Consider the following 19,525-nt stretch of genomic DNA (forward strand, 5'->3'; position numbering starts at 1 on the left):
AGGTTCTCACCGAGCCTAGGGACTAGCCCAGCATGAACGAGTACGGTCTTCCTGGGTGTTTTTTGAATAAGCTTCTTACCTTGGGCATATGTGTGGCTTTCTCAGTGTCCCAGATATATGAGAGATTTTGAACTCTCTAATTTCAGGAAGAAACGTTCTTCCCAGCTTTTCATCCTAGGCTTTAGGCAGTCTGTTCCATGTCTGAACAATAACCTGTTGTCCCTCACAGCTGTGGGTAGTTGGCCATTGTTATTTATGGTGCTTTTGAGCACTGCTCATGGCTTTTACAGCCTGGGGAGATTCAAGTAAGACAAACCAGAGTGAAGCACCCGCCCTTCAGGTAGCTCCCAGACAGGCTTAGGACAGATACACATAGTCATTAACAAATACGCTCTGCTCTGCTCCAGCCAGAGCAAAGGGCCAGGATCCCATGCTGGGAATGGGGACTATAGTTTTTTCATCACACCCGCCAAGCTGGGGCGGGAGTAGCGAGGCAGAGGCTGGTAGAACGCCATGAAGCTTTAAGTCTTTTTTTTTTTTTAAACGCTTGTTTATTTAGAGAGAGAGAGAGCGCGCCAATGGGGGGAGGCAGAGAAAGAGGGAGAGAGAATCCCAAGCAGGCCCCGTGCTGTCCGTACAGATCCCAGTGCGGGGCTCGAACCCATGAACTGTGAGATCATGACCTGAACCGAAGTCACATGCTTAACCGACTGAGCCACCAGGCGCCCCTCCAACTGTTTTTAAGTTGCCGTTTTTGTTTGTTTGTTGTTTGTTTGTTTTTTAGCATTTGCTCCACTTCTGTACACCTTTGCCTGTTTGACAGAGTTCTGACAAAGTTCTGCCTGCTCGTCCTGTCTTTCAGTGTTTCTGTCAGGAGGGGGGATTGGAGCTGTCTACTCTCTCATTTTGCTGTTGTCACTTCTCTTTTTGGTTTTTAAACCATTAAGGAATTAGATACAAAAGTGACTTTTGTGTTGGGGTCACTTCAGAATTAGAGCTGCTGAATAAAAATGACTTTTTAATGAGCTCATATGGAAGCAGTTTCCTAGAACTTACTGTTTTTTGCCTGTGTCACAGGCCTTCTCGTTTCATGGACGTGTCGTTACGAAGCTTCTCCCTGTGTTGTGACCTGTTAAGCCGGGTTTGCCACACAGCAGTCACTTACTGCAAGGATGCTTTAGAAAATCACCTTCACGTCATTGTCGGTACACTCATACCCCTTGTGGATGATCAGATGGAGGTTCAGGAACAGGTGATGCCCAAATCATCTTCACAAAGATATTTGACGTACACTGATAAAGCGTTATTGAAAGGAGCTGAACGTTTTATGTTTACTTGGTTCAGTGAGTCATTTCAGTGAAAATATTCTTTGAAAAATGGTTGGAAAAACATTTTCAGTTAATTAAGCCTTGTAATCATTTAATTACGGAGCACCTAATAATTTTTTTTAATTTTTAAAATTTTTTGTATTTGAAAGAAACAGAGACAGTGCGAGTTGGGGAGGGGCAGGGAGAGGGAGGTGAGAGAGAGAATCCCAAGCCGGCTCCAGCATAGAGACCAGTGTGGAGCTTGAACCCACAAAACCTCAAGATCATGACCTGAGCTGAAACCAAGAGTTGGGTGCTTAACGGATCGAGCCACCCCAGGCGCCCCCAGTAACTTGGATCTAACAGATTACCTAGCAGTGTCTGTCTCTTCCTTGGTTTGAAGTGTAGAGGTAATGAAAGCGAGGGACAGCAGTTCATACCACTGTTCGTGGTGTGTGAGATACTGCTTAAATAAAATGTTCCGGTAATATTGGCATTTCTCTACCCCAGTGCCCGTGCTGTAGCAGCAACTTACGTACTTGTTGACTCATTTGAAAACAGTAATAGCTGGTACTATAGAAGTAATTAGAACATTTTATCTGAACTAGGCCAGTAGAGTTTTTATCACTTATTATAGTAGGTTTGGTTGTTCTACTTTAAAATATAATTAAACCATTTTTTTCCTTTTGATTTTTTCTTTTTTAAATTATGTTTAGGTATTGGACTTGTTGAAATACTTAGTGATAGATAACAAGGATAATGAAAACCTCTATATGACAATTAAACTTTTAGATCCTTTTCCTGACCATGATGTCTTTAAGGATTTGCGTCTTACTCAGCAGAAAATTAAATACAGTAAAGGACCCTTTTCACTTTTGGAGGTAATAATTATTCCATCATCTTACTATTTTGTATTAGGATAAAGAGCAGTACTTTTTGAACACTTCTAATTCTCTGAAAGAAAACAACTGAGTTTTTAAAAAACTGTAATAAAAAATAACCTGAGATTTAGCTTCTCAACAAAAAAGTGAGTCTTAATATATCCTCTTGTATTGCAGCAAAATTGTAAATATTAAGGTTTTTTTTGTTATGGTCTGAAATTAAGTATTGAAGAAATGTGGTATAAAATATGCTTGATTTTCATATGCATCAGATTCATTAATTCCTCAAAATTACTGTGTGATCTTTTGAGGGACAATTTGATGTTTGAAGTAGAGATGATATTTGAATTTTTAAAGAGTTTTTCAAGTTTTAATCTTTAATCTTTATAAACTTGAAAATTATCTTCAAGTGTATTTTTTAGCGTAAATTTTATTCCAATTTTAAAACCATACCCTATATTTGACTACATATCAATGTGATAATATAGCTAAATGTACTAAGATATAAAACGAGAATTACAGTACTAAATAAGTAGAAATTTAAACTTTTCCCTTGGAGTATGCTAATTACAATCTTAAAGTCTTAAAGATGTTCTTGTGAGAGAGTCAAGATTAAAACATTGGCCAACAAAACAAAACAAAACAAAAAAACCAAACCACATTGTAGGACTGAAATGGAAGAAGTCATTTATTTCTACCGTGTTTGGTAATAATAAAGCTGTGAGTCAGTGTCTGCGAAAGGCTCTTAGTAATTTTTTTCTTTTGAGTTTTATTTCGCAGACTTCATACAAACCCAAAAAACCGGTTATGTTTTTAACTAATGCTCTCTTTCAGGAAATAAATCATTTTCTCTCCGTGAGTGTTTATGATGCACTTCCTTTGACAAGGCTCGAAGGGTTGAAGGATCTTCGCAGACAGCTGGCACAACATAAAGATCAGATGATGGATCTCATGAGAGCATCTCAGGGTACTGATGTCAATGACCCGGGTTATTTGTACCTATTTCTTTTGGAAAGAGCTTTGTAAACTTTTTTTTTTTTTTTTTTTGAGTTTTTTAAACTCTTACTCTTTGATTAATTGCCACGGACTTAGTTTAGATTCTGATCCTTTAGTTCAAACCTCTATCATTTCTCCTCTAACTGGGAAAGAGGTCATTACATGGCCTCCTCCCCTTGAATTACCCTCATTTCATCCATCCCCTGCACCTCAGCCAGGGTGATTTCTCTGAACCCAAACATGATTGCATTATTCTATTGCTTGAAAAGTTTTAATCACTTCCTGCTGCCTGAGACAGAAATTTGAGTTCCTTAAAGCCAGGCATACAGGCAGTGTGTCTCTGCCTCTTGCTCCAACTCGTGTTCATAGAAGAAATGTATCCCACTTACAGCCTCTTAGCCATGTGTGTGCATGTAATTGTGTGCATATGTGTGTGTTTTCTGTATACACACATATTTGTATATGTGTTTCTACCTTTTTCTCATTTAAGAAAACATTCATTTTTATGTTATTTTGATTTCAGTTTAGGTTACTTTAATATTGTACTTGGAAATTTTCTCTACTTACATTTTGATTTTCATCTTGTACCCATTAATTTCATATTTCCATTGTGATTTTTTTTCCCAGTAACTTTTTTTTTTTAATTTTTTTTTCAACGTTTATTGATTTTTTGGGACAGAGAGAGACAGAGCATGAACGGGGGAGGGGCAGAGAGAGAGAGAGACACAGAATCGGAAACAGGCTCTAGGTTCTGAGCCATCAGCCCAGAGCCCGACGCGGGGCTCGAACTCACGGACCGCGAGATCATGACCTGGTTGAAGTCGGACGCTTAACCGACTGCGCCACCCAGGCGCCCCTCCCAGTAACTTTAAAAACTAATTTTGAGGGCGCCTGGGTGGCTCAGTCGGTTAAGTGTCCAACTTCGACTCAGGTCACAATCTCACGGTCCGTGAGTTCGAGCCCCGCATCGGGCTCTGGGCTGATGGCTCAGAGCCTGGAGCCTGCTTCCGATTCTGTGTCTCCCTCTCTCTCTGCCCCTCCCCCCGTTCATGCTGTGTCTCTCTCTGTCTCAAAAATAAATAAACGTTAGGGGCGCCTGGGTGGCTTGGTCGGTTAAGCGTCCGACTTCAGCTCAGGTCATGATCTCACGGTCCGTGAGTTCGAGCCCCATGTCGGGCTCCGTGCTGCCAGCTCAGAGCCTGGAGCCTGCTTCAGATTCTGTGTCTCCCTCTCTCTCTGCCCCTACCCTGTTCATGCTCTGTCTCTCTCTGTCTCAAAAATAAATAAACGTTAAAAAAATTTAAAAATCAATCAATCAATAAACGTTAAAAAAATTAAAAAAAAAAACAAACTAATTTTGATTTTGACCACCTGAGCTCAGAGCTCGTAGTGCATTTGTTCTGAGATGTGTGTTTGTGTAAAGATGAGAAACTGTATCTTTTGTTTTCGTGTGTTTGGGTCATTCATTGGTCTAGACTTCTCTTGTCCAGTAGCTGTTCATAGCTACTTAAATTTCAGTGAATTAAAGTTTAATAAAATTTAAAATTTAGTTTCTTATATCATACTAGCTCATGTCACGTTCTCAGGAGTAAGTGAGCTAGTGGCTATTGTTGGACAGTACAGATTATGGAACATTTCTGTCATTGCAGAAAGTTCTATTGGATATTGCTGTTCTAGACTAAATGCTAGATGTTGAAGAACAAGACATGCTCCCAAGGTCTCTTTCAGATTGATGTTGAATGATTTTTGTATTTCTTACTGTGATTTTCCTAAGGTATTGACTTATCTGTGCAACATATCAAGACATTTCTCTTTCTCTCTCTGCCAAATATTGCCAATCATTTTTACATGGTCCTGTTTTATAAGTCGATATCTATTCACTGTATATTTTTTGACCTTCTTATGGTTTTAAAACCTTGTTTAAAAAAAAAAAACTTGATAAAAGTGTTTTAGATAATTTGATTATATAAGCCTATTGTAAAGAAATGTGTATTCTCTGGTGTAGTTGAAACTAATTTTTTTAAAACTGCTCCTAGAAAACCCACAAGATGGCATAATGGTGAAACTAATCGTCAGCTTGTTGCAGTTATGCAAGATGGCAGTGAGCCAAACTGGTGAAAGAGAAGTTTTAGGTAATCTCTGGCTAAATGAATGTGAGTTTTTCTGTTTGAGTGGCCATTCCTGTTTTCACAATCAGTAGAAGTTTGTCATTTGGGTTATTAGGGAAACATGCGGTGCTAGCTGAGGTATGGTTCTGTCTAGTTCAGATGGCCTGAAGCAGTCCTCCTTTCGTACTTTCCTTAAACATTTATAAAAGTGAAAAGTTAGCGATATACATGTGTGCAAAACCGTTCTTTTGAAAAGGCCTTGGTTATCTTTAGGAAAGTCTGAAATACCTCTTTGTAGCATTAAGTTGCAAATATATCAGCTTTTGATACATTTTGTAAATATAACTGATTAGTACTTAGTCTTTTTGTAGGACAGAAATAAGATGAGGTTTTGGAGGGCTAGATGAATTAAACTCAGATATTAAAACCACATTTGGAGCATCTGGGTGGCTCAGCTAGTTGAATGTCCTACCTCAGCTCAGGTCATGATGTCGCCATTCATGAGTTTGAGCCCTGCATCAGGCTCTGTGCTGACAGCTCAGAACCTGAAGCCTACTTCAAATTCTGTGTCTCCCTCGTTCTCTGCCCCTCCCCCTCCCCCACTTACACTGTCTCTCTCCCTCTCAAACATTAAAAAAAAACAAAACCACATTCAAGTCCTATACTATTTGTAGGGTATCCTATTGTAAGATAAATGGCCACCATACATCCTGCCTGGAAGAGGTGTTTAGACTTAGTGATCCCAGGCTAGAAACACTGAATGATTGAAGTCAGCTTGAAGTTGTCATGACAGCATTGATTCAAAAAAGAAAAATGGAGGAATAAGAGGTTCTTCAGATACTACTTCCTTTCAGTGAAGCCTTCCTTCTCATCTCAGGGGGAGCCTGTTATCTGGGGCACTTCTTTTTTTTTTGTAAATTTTTTATTGAAATATACCTTACGTACAGAAAAGTATACAAATGATAAGTATGTAACTCGAAAACTTTTCACAAATGGAACACACCTGTGCTTTTAGCATCCAGACCAGGAAACAGAATCTTATTAACGCCCTAGAAGTTTCCTTTGACCAAGGAATTTATACCTTGTCCATGGTGGCACTGTTTCTAGAGACAAACCTGATTTGCTACAGGAGCCCTAAGTGGCTTTCCTGTGTAACATAAAATCTTAACATGGTTTTATTAAGTATCCACAGCTCACATCATACTTAGTGGTGAGACACTGAAAGCTTTCACCCCCAGATCAGGAAAGAGACAAGGTTGCCCTCTTTCACCAGTGCTCTTCTAAGTTGTACTGGAAGTTCTAGCCGGAGCAGTGGGACAAGAAGAGAAAAAGCATCCAAATTGGAAAGGGAGAGGTAGAATTGTCTCTATCCACAGATGATATCATTCTGTATCTAGAAAATGCTAGAAAATCTGCAAGAAAGCTACTGTAACAGAGCCAACAAATGAATCACAATCGCAGGATATGAGATCCATACACAAGATTGAGTTGTGATTATGTACACCAGCAGTGAACAATCTGAAAAGAAAATTTCATTTCGTTTACCATTCTGTTCATAATAGCCTCTAAGAGAATCCAGTACCTGGGGATAAATTTAAAGAAGGAAGTGAAATACTTGTACATGATCTGTTTGTTACAAGTGAGTCACCAAGGACACCCCACATTGAAGGGGAGAGGAATCAGGCTCCACCTGTGGAAAAGAGAGCTATCAAAAAAGTTGTGAACATACTTTAATAAATTCCATCACTCCTGGAAAAGAGAGTGAGGGAGTTCTCTGGCATGCAGAAACTGCTCCCTATCTTCATCTGGGTAGCGATAACACAGGTGGAAAAAAAACATGTGTGAATTTTCACTAAAATAAGTGTTTCAGGGGCGCCTGGGTGGCGCAGTCGGTTAAGCGTCCGACTTCAGCCAGGTCACGATCTCGCGGTCCGTGAGTTCGAGCCCCGCATCAGGCTCTGGGCTGATGGCTCGGAGCCTGGAGCCTGTTTCCGATTCTGTGTCTCCCTCTCTCTCTGCCCCTCCCCCGTTCATGTTCTGTCTCTCTCTGTCCCAAAAATAAATAAAAACGTAGAAAAAAAAATTTAAAGTAAGTGTTTCAGATTGGTGTGCTTCGTGTGCGTAATACTTAAAATTTTAACAGGCTTAAGTCTGTTGATAACGTTCATACAGTAGTTCTGTTTACACTTTCATTCTTAATACCTACATTCTGTTAATGACTTCTCTCTCCTGGATATGAATTTATATGGGAAAATACCTTTGCCCACATGGATGTATAAAGGCAGTGATACAATGTATTGCAGCTTCTTTATTCAGTCTTTGGTTAACCACTTAAATCTTGAAGAATGACAAAACATTTTATTTTTGAAGTTAGAAAAGTTGTTTTATGGAAGAACTCTAAGCTACAAGTGTACTGACAAGGAATTTCTCTATACAGAGGCTGTTGGAAGCTGCCTGGGAGAAGTGGGTCCTGTAGACTTCTCGACGATAGCTATCCAGCATAGCAGAGATACATCTTCTACCAAGGCCCTGGAGTTCTTTGAAGATAAAGAACTTCAGTGGACCTTCCTAACGCTGACCTACCTGAATAATACGCTAGTAGAAGATTGGTGAGTATTTAATGATACTTTATATCTGATAGCACCTACCTTGTCCTATGTTCAAGGAGAATGATACTTTATATAAACAAACATCTCTCCTAACTAAACTTTTCCCCTGTAAGCTGCATACTTTTTTTTTTTTTAAGTTTATTTATTTATTTTGAGAGAGAGCATGTACACGTGCCGGGGAGGAGCAGAGAGAGAGAGAGAGAGAGAGAGAGAGAGAGAGAGAGAGAATCCCTGACATGGGGCTCGAACCCACATACCATGAGATCATGACCTGCGCCGAAGTCAAGAGCTGGACGCTCAGCCTACTGAGCCACCCAGGCATCCCATAAACTGCCATACTTGTAATCTCAGGTATTTTAATGAAAATTGGTGTATTTTTATTAATTCACGTAATCGCTGAAATCCTGCTAGGTGCCAGGCCCTGGATTCACTGGTGAGCACACCAGACTAGGTCCATGTTAAATTCTAGTGAGAGTAGACTAGAGAAACAGTAGGAAAAGTACCAGGTGGTTCTGTACAGAACATTAAAATAGAATTGCCAAAGAGGATGCTTGGGGCCCTTGTCAAGATCACAGGTGCTGCTCTCCTCTCATTTAGAGAATTATGATCCTTTTCCAGTAAGTTCTGGAACAGAAGCTTCCTAACTCCAACAGTCTTCAGCTTAGACAGAGTTTTCTTTTGCCCATTTATTCATTATGCGAAACAAAAGTGCCACACATATTATCCTGACTACTGCTTTGGTGGCTGTGAGTTCACTTTGGCTTTCTGTCTGCACACCCCTACCCCATTTATGTATCTATTTTTGGTGTATGTGAGCACCTCATCACCACCGTTTTGGGGAGGGTGGGTTCAGAGGAGTTTTGCCCACCACCAGACACCCTTCTAAGGTAATAAGGTGTCTTACCTGTGTTTGCCTGCAACTGGCCCACCTCTGAGAGAATAAATAACTGGCAGTAATGTCTACGTGACATGTTTTCATTGTTCATTTAATGGGCATGTATCTTTCTCTTTTCTTGTTACAATAAAAATGCTGACAGCATTTCTTTCTCAACATTTTATTTTAAAAATTTTCAGGCCTACAGAAAAGTTGAAAGAATTTTACAGCAAATACCCGTATACTCACCACCTAGATTCTACCCTTACTGTTTCACTGCTGTCTCTGCTTCATCACCTCAAGCCATCCTTCTATCCACTTAGTAATCCATCTCATTAGTCAAACTGTATTTCAAAGTGTATATGGCATAGTCGTTGAAGATGTTTCCACAGAAAATTGGCAGGCAGCATTCACTACATGGTAATTTGGAGTTGGCTCTTCTGAAAAGGGTGGGCAAAGATATTTAATGTGACTTAAACTGTAAAGCATAAGGAACCTCTTTGTGTAAGAGGAAACAAATCATTACGTTTGAGGGCCTCCAGTCTACCAAGGGAATGTTGACCAGAGGATTCTCCCAAGAGCTGGTCCTGGAAGGATTGTGTGAGACGTGTCATCCCGCTGATCACTGATGGGTGTGAGCGGGAATGAAGTGTGGGTGATAAGGGATGAAACATTCCAGACTGGGAGATAACTCCAGAGCGGGGAATTAGCGTGGTGTGTCTGGTGTAACAGAAAGAAGCCTGGTATGGAAGACGATGGTATGTTTGAAATTAAAAAGGTAGGACTAATTCTGATTAAGAAATTTGGATTATATTTGAAACATACATGAAAGCCATAGAGTTTTGAGCAGAGTAGTGTCAGGATGCAGCCTACTGTTTCACTCTGGCTTGTATGTGGCAGATGGCTTGTGGAGGGGAAACGGGAAGCCCAGTTCTGGAGCAGCTGGGGTGGTTCAGAGGGGAAATGATGGTGATTTGGGTTAGGGTGGTGGGGACAGAGGGCAGGTGGAACATTATTGGAGCCAAGGTGTGTTTTTAACGGAGAGCCGGCAGGACTTGCCTGTGAGTCGGGTGTGGAGCAGTGAGGGAGAGGGGATGAAAGGTGAGTCCAGGTTTAGGGTTTATGCTTCCACATCTTAAATTGAGAAACCCAGGAGGAACAAGCCTTTATTTCATGGCTCATCGCCAGTTTACAGGGTCAGGCTTTTGATGTTTTTGTCCACTTGTATTTTCAGCTTCTTGTATCACAGCCCTCCTTTTCCTAGTATTTTGCAAAGCAAAAGGACTTTCAGGGTTTTATTACAGGTTTCAGATGTCTTACCTCATGATTCTCAACTAGGTTCTGGTCAGAATACGTGTGTACTTACTGTTTGTTTAAATTGTTGCAGACTTGGGGCGCCTGGGTGCCTTTGTCAGCTAAATGTTGAGCTTTGGCTCAGGTCACGATCTCGTGGTTCGTGAGTTCGGGCCCCGTATCAGGCTCTGTGCTGACAGCTCAGAGCCTGGAGCCTGCTTCAGATTCTGTGTCTCCCTCTCTCTCTGCCCCTCCTCTGCTCACACACACACTCACTCTCAAAAATAAATAAACATTACAAGAAAATAAATAAAATTGTTCCAGACAATAATTTTATCATTTGAGGGAAAAGCTATTCTTTTTTGCCCAAATTATTTATATCTTTTAGATAAAGCACTATCAAAGTATTGTCTTCTCAGGTGAATTTGTATTCTGTGGTTCTCATTGCCCATATTTATTAGCCATTGTTATTTCCAAGTATTTCTTTTCCTGAGTACTTTTAATTTATAGCAGTCATAATGTAAACTTTATTGTAGTCATTGAAGGGAATTGCTGCAGTGATTAATAACTCAGGCTTACTGAAGGAATATTAAAAATTCACTGATAATTTTGGCTTTGATGCTGTAGAATTTTATAGGCGTAAACTTTCCTTATGTTAAAACTGCCTAACACAGTTGGCTTTTACAGTTTACAGTTGAACAACACAGAATTGAACTCTGCGGATCCACTTCTATGTGGATTTCTTTTGATAAACACAGCCCAGTACTCTAAATATATTTTCTCTTCCTTATGATTTTCTTAAAAACGTCTTTTTCCCAGCTTACTTCTTTGTAGAAATACAGTATATAACACAGAACATATAAAATATATGTTAATTGACTGTTTATGTTATCAGTAAGGCTTCTGGTCAATAGCAGGTTGTTAGTGGTTAAGTGTTGGGAGAGTCAAGAAATTTGGGGGATGCAAATTTTCGACTGTGGAGGGATCAGCACTCCTAACTCCTGTATTATTCAAGGACCAACTGTAATGTAAATTTACTTAAATTTTTTATTCGAGGTTACTTCATGACCATAGTTGATATAGTGTATAGGCATTTGAATTATATATGTTTTTCAGTGTCAAAGTGCGATCAGCTGCTGTTACCTGTTTGAAAAGCATCTTAGCCACAAAGACTGGACATACTTTCTGGGAGATTTATAAGACGACAACTGATCCCATGCTGATCTATCTACAGCCTTTTAGAACATCGAGAAAAAAGGTCTGTCAAATAGTGAATGTTTATTGAATACACACTGTCTAGAACAGTTGTATGTGCTGTGAGATATGACTGTCAAGTTTCTTAAGTAGCATTATACTAATGTTTAACCTTTCTCACAAGTAATTCCAGCTGTACTTCTTGAATCCAAGGGATTTGTTTTTAATTATAGCAGTGTGGAATAGTTGAGAGACAGAAGGCTCAACTTCAGATTGACACAGGGGATAGGAGGAGTTCTTAGTGATAGGCCTTTTTTCTTAGGAGTAGAAAACCCTTACGTTGATCCCTTGAAAGTCTTTGGTGTTGGGTGTGGTGTGTAGTGTAGGTATTGTGCAACAAGCAACAGTTTATTCCCAAAGGAAGTTAAAATAGCACCGTCCTTCGGGATAGAAGGAACATACTCAAACATCATAAAAGCCATATATGAAAGGCCCACAGCTAATATCATCCTCACTAGGGAAAAACTTTCCCCTCTCTCTCTGGGAGAGCTTTCTCCCTGAGATCAGGAACACGACAGGGATGTCCACTCTCACCACTCTTGTTTAACGTAGTGTTGGAAGCCCTAGCATCCGCAGTCAGACACCAAAATGAAATAAAAGGCATCCAAACTGGTAAAGAAGAAGTCCAACTTTCACTTTTCACAAATGACATGATTCTCTACATGGAAAACCCAACAGACTCCACCAAAAGTCTGCTAGAACTGATACATGAATTCAGCAAAGTTACAGGGTACAAAATCAATGTACAGAAATTGGTTGCATTTTTATACACCAATAATGAAGCAATGGAAAGAGAAATAAAGAGATCCCATTTACAATTGCACCAAGAACCATAAAATACCTAGGAATAAATCTAACCAAAGATGTAAAAGACTTGTATGCTGAAAACTATAGAAAGCTTATGAAGGAAATTGAAGAAGACACAAATGGAAAAATATTCCACGCTCCTGGATTGGAAGAAAAATATTGTTAAAATGTCAATACTACTCAAAGCAATCTACACATTCAGTGTAATCCCAATCAAAATTGCATCAGCATTCTTCTCAAAGCTAGAAGACACAATCCTAAAATTTGTATGGAGCCACAAAAGACCCCAAATAGCCAAAGTAATACTGAAGAAGAAAACCAAAGCAGGAGGCATCACAATCCCAGACTTTAGCCTCTACTACAAAGCTGTAATCATCAAGACAGTATGGTATTGGCACAAAAACAGACACATAGACCAATGGAATAGAATAGAGAACCCAGAACTGGACCCATAAATGTATGCCCAACAAATCTTTGGCAAAGCAAGAAAGAATATCCAATGGAAAAAAGACAGTCTTTTTGACAAATGGTGCTGGGAGAACTGGACAGCAACATGCAGAAGAATGAAACTAGACCACTTTCTTACACCATTCACAAAAATAAATTCAAAATGGATAGAGGACCTGAATGGGAGACAGGAAACCATCAAAACCCTAGAGGAGAAAACAGGCAACAACCTCTTTGACCTCAGTGCAGCAATTTCTTACTCAACACATCTCCAAAGGCAAGGGAGTTAAAAGTGAAAATGAACTGTTGGGACCTCATGAAGATAAAAAGCTGCACAGCAAAGGAAACAATCAACAGAACTAAAAGGCAACCATGGAATGGGAAAAGATATTTGCAAACAACTTATTGGATAAAGGGCTGGTATCCAAAATCTCGGGTGCCTGGGTGGCGCAGTCGGTTAAGCGTCCGACTTCAGCCAGGTCACGATCTCGCGGTCCGTGAGTTCGAGCCCCGCGTGGGGCTCTGGGCTGATGGCTCAGAGCCTGGAGCCTGTTTCTGATTCTGTGTCTCCCTCTCTCTCTGCCCCTCGCCCGTTCATGCTCTGTCTCTCTCTGTCCCAAAAATAAATAAACGTTGGAAAAAAAATTTTTTTTAATAAAAAAAAAAAAAAAACAAAATCTATAAAGAACTCACTAAACTCACACCTGAAAAACAAATAATCCAGTGAAGAAATGGGCAGATGACATGAATAGACACTTTTCTAAAGAGGACATCCAAATGACCAACAGACACATGAAAAGATGCTCAATGTCATTCATCTTCAGGGAAATATAAAGCAAAGCCACACTGAGATACCACCTCACGCCAGTCAGAGTGGCTAAAATGAACAAATACAGGAGACTATAGATGCTGGTGAGGATGTGGAGAAACGGGAACCCTCTTGCACTGTTGGTGGGAATGCAAACTGGTGCAGCCGCTCTGGAAAACAGTGTGGAAGTTCCTTAAAAATTAAAAATAGAACTACCCTACGACCCAGGAATAGCACTGCTAGGAATTTACCCAAGGGATACAGGAGTGCTGACACATAGGGGCACTTGTACCCCAATGTTTATAGCAGCACTTTCAACAATAGCCAAATTATGGAAAGAGCCCAAATGTCCATCAACTGATGAGTGGATAAAGAAGTGGTTTATATGTACAATGGAATACTACTTGGCAATGAGAAAGAGTGAAATCTGGCCATTTGCAGCAACATGGATGGAACTGGAGGGTATTATCCTAAGGGAAATAAGTCAGTCAGAGAAAAGACAGATACCATGTTTTCACTCTTATGTGGATCCTGAGAAACTTAACAGAAGACCATGGGGGAGGGGAAGGGGAAAAAAAATTACAGAGAGGGAGGAAAGCAAACCATGAAAGACTCTTAAATACTGAGAACAAACTAAGGGCAGATGTGGGGTGAGGGAGAGGGGAAAGTGGGTGATGGTCATTGAGGAGGGCACCTGTTGGGGTGAGCACTGAGTGTTGTATGGAAACCAATTTGACAGTAAATTACATATGTTAAAAAAAAAAAAAAAAAGCACCATCTGTAGTGAAATACAAGATGACCTATAGATTTCTGCTTTGTCCACGGTAATAACCATTGCAAGGTTCTACTGGAAGTAAATACATAAGAACTCTTCCTTCTCTTTTAGTCTAAACTTTCCTCTTTAGTATTTTCTTTTCATAAAGCATCTGGGAAATACACAATAGAATTTTCACCAAATTAACTTAAGGACATATACCCATTATTGTGATAGTCTTTTTAATAGATCATCAATACAGTTTTGGTCTCAGTGAAATTACTGGTAATATAAAGTATTAATAAAACCAGTCATCTAAGCTATAAAACACTGTAGTTTTAACATTTTGAGAACTGATTTGATCTTGAAATCATTTCTGTGTGGTGGACCCTGACTGGTTCTGTCCACAACACAGGTGCTGCAGAGAGTTTGTGATTCATGTAACACACTAGTGTGCTCAGGTTCGAACTCATGCATCCTGCTGTGTAGACCAGTAACTTTTTGGCATACCACTCTGCCATTCATGTAAACATAAATGTATTTTAATTTTAAAATGTACCCATTGCTTCCAGATTTAGTTTTTAACTGTAGTTTGGTTTGGAAACAGATTTATGTCTGGATATTTGTTCTGCATAAGAAAGATAGAATGTATTTCTAATTGCCTTACTTACATGTGTTGACTGTTTTCTTTCTAGTTTTTAGAAGTACCCAGACTGGACAAAGAAAGTCCTTTAGAAGGCCTGGATGATACGAGCCTGTGGACTCCTCAAAGTGGAAATCATGACAGTTGGATAAAGAGGCTGACTTGTGCATTTTTGGATAGTGGAGGCACAAAGAGTGAAATTCTTCAATTATTAAAGCCAATGTGTGAAGTAAGATTAGTTAGTCTGACTTAATTACTCCCTTCCTACCTTTGCCGTTTTTATTTGAGCCTTCTCTTAATAGCTTTCGTGGCTGGTCACGTCCCGTTCGGCTTCTGTGTACACGATTCTGGTCTGCAGATATGTGGTACTCACATCATCTCCATGGAGCGTCATCTCCATGGAGCAGTGCCCGCGCTCGGCTGTTGGGAACCCATTGCACGGACGTGTTTAAATATTTAGCTATAACTTTGTGCAATCGGTTTCTCCTATGGGCTAGCTACCTCCTAGATGAGCTCTGAAGGGTGCCACTAATGATAGTTAAAATACGGATGGTTGTAAATTATTTATATGAACCAAAAGTCTGCTTTTTTGTTAGTTTACTTTTTTTTTAAAGGTGTTTGTGATTCTCTTTCCCTGGTATATACTTTCTTGAGTGAGAAAAAGAACTAGGGTAGCAGTTAGCATTGCTTTTATTTTTGAAGGTACAGTACAGTTAATTTCAATAGAGAATAAAGGTACATACCCAATTAAACACGAACTTTGTGTGCTTTTATCAAGTGTGCCAAACAGTACAATATCATGATGCTCTAAGGCTTCAAAAGCTGCATGATTCAATAGCAGTGTGAAAACAGAGTATCTGACTGGTTCAGACATCTGCCAGTTCAAAGTACTGATAGAGAAATGAGTATTTTGGTAAAGTGCCCTGATTGAAAGCAATTTAAAAAACGGTCCTTACTTCTACAGAAAAACTGTTGGCAGTGAATAAATTCTCACACTCTCTGCATTACTACGTAGCATTTGTGCTAAGTCAGCATGGTGATAACCCTGGACACACACACACACATTGCATTTCCCATTAGTGAACATACCTGAGATTTTTTATAAAGTCCTGACTTTGGGTCACAAGATAAAATATTCCAAATATACATAGAGACAACACCCCAGCTCCATAAATATAGAGATATAAATTCTTTATTTCTAAAACTGCCAATTTGATTTGTCTTTAGTCTAAAAGGAAAAGATAAAGTGTGCATTTGGTAATCTATCATTTGTTTTGTGTGTGTAGTATGTGATGAATAATGAAGAGAGTGCCTTGACAAACATAAGGTTGTATGCTGTTTCAGTGTATCACGGGTATTAAAGTACTTATCTGTACTTTGGAGTAGATCACAAACAAGTACCCACATCATATACCCATAAATTGGAGTTTATTAAAATAAGAAACATTTTAACATGACTGTTATAGCTTTTCACTGAGTGTAGAAAATGTACAAACATCAGCTTTCCAGCTTTTTTCTTTAACTTCAATCCCCATTTTCCTTTATAACAAATTAGAAAGCTGCTGTATTTTTTCTAACTTTTTTAATGTTAATTTATTTTTAAGAGAGAGAGAGTGAGAGGGAAGGGGCAGAGAGAGAGGGAGACACAGAATCTGAAGCAGGCTCCAGGCTCTGAGCTGTCAGCGTAGAGCCCAATGTGGGGCTCGAACTCACGAACGATGAAATCATGGCCTGAGCCAAAGTCGGACACTTAACCGACTGAGCTATCCAGGTGCCCTGAAAGATGCTTGTTATTAGCAACACTTGTCAACAATGAAATTTTATTTGCTGTAGTGACCTAATAATTTCACTCGTAAGCAGTATCCTGTTTCATTGCATGCAGGTGGCCCAGGTCGGAAATGAACAGTTGTCATGTAATTGACACATATGTTTGACATAGATACTCTAGATTAGTTTGATTTGTTTAAGCACTGCCTGATACATGTATTTTGGTTGTGTTTTAGAGGTACGTTGAGTTCATGGCAGATTGATTTTTTTTTTTTAAGTCTAATATGCCAGTAATGGATTGAAAATTTTAAGTACATTATTTTCACTCAAACTCTTGATGTGATATGCTTGTATATTTTAGGTGAAAACTGACTTTTGTCAGACTGTGCTTCCATACTTGATTCATGATATTTTACTCCAAGATACAAATGAATCATGGAGAACTCTGCTGTCTACACACATTCAGGGATTTTTCACTAACTGTTTCAGACACTCCTCACAAACGAGCCGATCCACAACCCCTGCAAATTTGGATTCAGGTATTCTGTTCAATTTCTAGCATTTATACTTTAACTTCTCAGTTCTAGAGAAAGGTGGATTTGTTTGAATCCCTTCAGGATGCTTTATTGGCTTAATTCCATAGCATCTAAATAACTATTTCCTCATCTGTAGAATGGAGATGAAGGTTGTAGCCAGTTTTCAATGAGATAACATATAAAGCACCTGGGATAACACTTGATGCACAGTACTCCCTCAGAAAGTTGTGGCTTTTCATAAGGGAGCAACTAACTGAGCATTTGGTGTGTGTCAGGGACTAGGCTTGGCACGGACACCAGCCACACTGAGAAGACGCCCTACAGTCTAGCAGTGGAAAAAGCAGGCTAATAAATGCAAGCAAATGTTAGGAGTACCATGTTGGAAAGATGATGAAATGTTCATGCTAAAGCTCTGGCCCCGACTCATTTGTTTGAAAACAACCCTTTTTATTACCAAATATTTATTGTGGAAAATAGAAATGAGCAGAAATTAAAAAATCAAGTTGCCCATAATTCCGTGATCAAGGGTAACAACCATTCACATGTGGTACATATCCTTGGAGTTTTTGTAAACAAAAATTAGATTATACTTCATTTGATCACATAACCTCCTTTCTTTTCATGCTTTATAATAAGTGTTTCCCATGGTAAGAGCTTATAGTGGGAGAAATTCCACCGGGAACAGGAGCACTGTATTATGGGGGTATATAACATATATATATATATATATATATATATATACACACACACACACACATACATATATATATGCATAGTTGAGGGCTCCTTCTGGGTCAGGTTTTCAAACCTAAGATTAAATAAAGGCAAAACAAATCACAAATCTGTAATGGTAACTTATTGTCTTTAACGTGTCATTAACGTATTTTATGTGCAAACACAAAACCAGGTGCAAATTCACTTGGTGTACTGGAGACCAGTGCAGTTCTAAGAGAAGGACCGATTTACGTGCTGTTTTGCTGCAACTGAGTTGCTCTTCCCAGTCTTGATACGGTTCTAGTCACTTTGGCAGAAGCTGTGACTTGTCCCACTCGTTTCTTTACTGCTAAAACCTTCGACACGACTGAGGTGTCACTTAGGCTTATGTTTCACCCCTACCATGTGAAATAATCTAATTATAAACCTAGTCCTGGGAGCTCACTCTGTCGTCTGAGCAGATTATACATTGTCATGTAAATGACCCAAAACATTCTTACATGAATTGTCTTCAGATTATTGCAATGAAATTCATGAAATAATTCTTGTAGAGACTTTGCAAACTAAACTGTGTCTCCTGTCCTTAATTTGGGAAATATGGTGTAAGTGATTCAATTACCAGTAAGCGTTTAAACTTTATTTATTTATTTATTTATTTATTTATTTATTTATTTATTTTTAAATGTTTATTTGTTTTTGAGAGAGAGAGAGACAGAGCATGAGCAGGGGAGGGGCAGAGAGAGAGGGAGACACAGAATCTGAAGCAGGCTCCAGGCTCCAAGCTGTCAGCACAGAGCACGAAGCGGGGCTCGAACTCAGGAACTGTGAGATCCATGACCTGAGCCAAAGTCAGAAGCTTAACCCACTGAGCTACACAGGCGCCCCTAAACTTTAAATGTTAAAATAATTTAAAGTTCTGTTAAAGACGATTTTATTACCAACTTTAATGTAATCATTGCTTGTGATGACCTGGCAGTTCATTATCATGAACATGATAATTGTTTTCATATTTATCCTATATACATACATGTGTATATATGTATATGTGTCCTATCACCATTCGTTGGTAGAAATCTGCCCATTTTATTTTATCTCTGTGTAAAGTGCCAGTATCTGTGACCATAAATGAAAATTTAAATTTCACCTGTAGAAATCTGTTGTTTACAAGGAAGGTAAATACACATTTCCATCAGATCTGATGTCTGTAAGTCTCCCTGACCTCACTTGATTGTGTCCGGTGCACCTTGGACTCGCTTCTCCAGAGTAAACTTGCCATCTTCCTCCTATCCCCTCCCCTCGGCCTCTCCGACCATGCATCTTGTCAGTGAAGGGCACCCACTTAGACCTCTCTCATGTTCACCTGACTGCCAGGTCCTGCCACTTCTGTGTTATAAATCCTTCTAGTCCCTCTGTGTCTGCCCCCAGCATCCTTGCTGCTATCAGCACAACTGAAATTCTTACAGTGAGTTCCTGTTGCAGCCGCCGTAGGTGGTGGTTTCTGTTGCCTGGGACAGTCTGCCACTCTTCCATTGGATACCCCTTTCTCTGTGAACCTTTCCTTGTTTAGGTTCCATCCTTTGTGCCTGTCCACTCTCTACTTCCCTGTCACATCCTCATCACACAGAGGTGAGACTCTCAGGCAAGCCAGTGACTTCTGTGTGCACAAAAACAGTCTCTCTTATTCAGAGTTGTATCCCAACTGCCCAGTACATAAAAGACCCTCGGTA

General features: G+C 39.5%; 1 protein-coding gene across 9 annotated transcripts in view; it reads left to right on the top strand.

Moving 5' to 3' along the window:
• The window catches only part of ATM (ATM serine/threonine kinase), a 133,157-nt gene that overhangs the window by 65,186 nt on the left and 48,446 nt on the right, over positions 1-19,525 (top strand). For 8 of the 9 annotated variants that reach the window (XM_040482893.1, XM_040482892.1, XM_040482891.1 and 5 more), the window contains exons 33-40: positions 1,078-1,252; positions 2,024-2,188; positions 3,023-3,155; positions 5,221-5,316; positions 7,730-7,901; positions 11,185-11,326; positions 14,834-15,010; positions 16,910-17,087. In XM_040482893.1, coding sequence (XP_040338827.1) covers positions 1,078-1,252; positions 2,024-2,188; positions 3,023-3,155; positions 5,221-5,316; positions 7,730-7,901; positions 11,185-11,326; positions 14,834-15,010; positions 16,910-17,087 — 1,238 coding nt within the window. Of the gene's footprint in view, positions 1-1,077; positions 1,253-2,023; positions 2,189-3,022; positions 3,156-5,220; positions 5,338-7,729; positions 7,902-11,184; positions 11,327-14,833; positions 15,011-16,909; positions 17,088-19,525 lie in introns of those variants that run through there. The other variant, XM_040482894.1, reaches the window with a different exon arrangement.

Source organism: Herpailurus yagouaroundi, unplaced genomic scaffold (assembly GCF_014898765.1).
Source record: "Herpailurus yagouaroundi ecotype Mexico unplaced genomic scaffold, PumYag 161, whole genome shotgun sequence".
Lineage (NCBI taxonomy): Eukaryota > Metazoa > Chordata > Mammalia > Carnivora > Felidae > Herpailurus > Herpailurus yagouaroundi.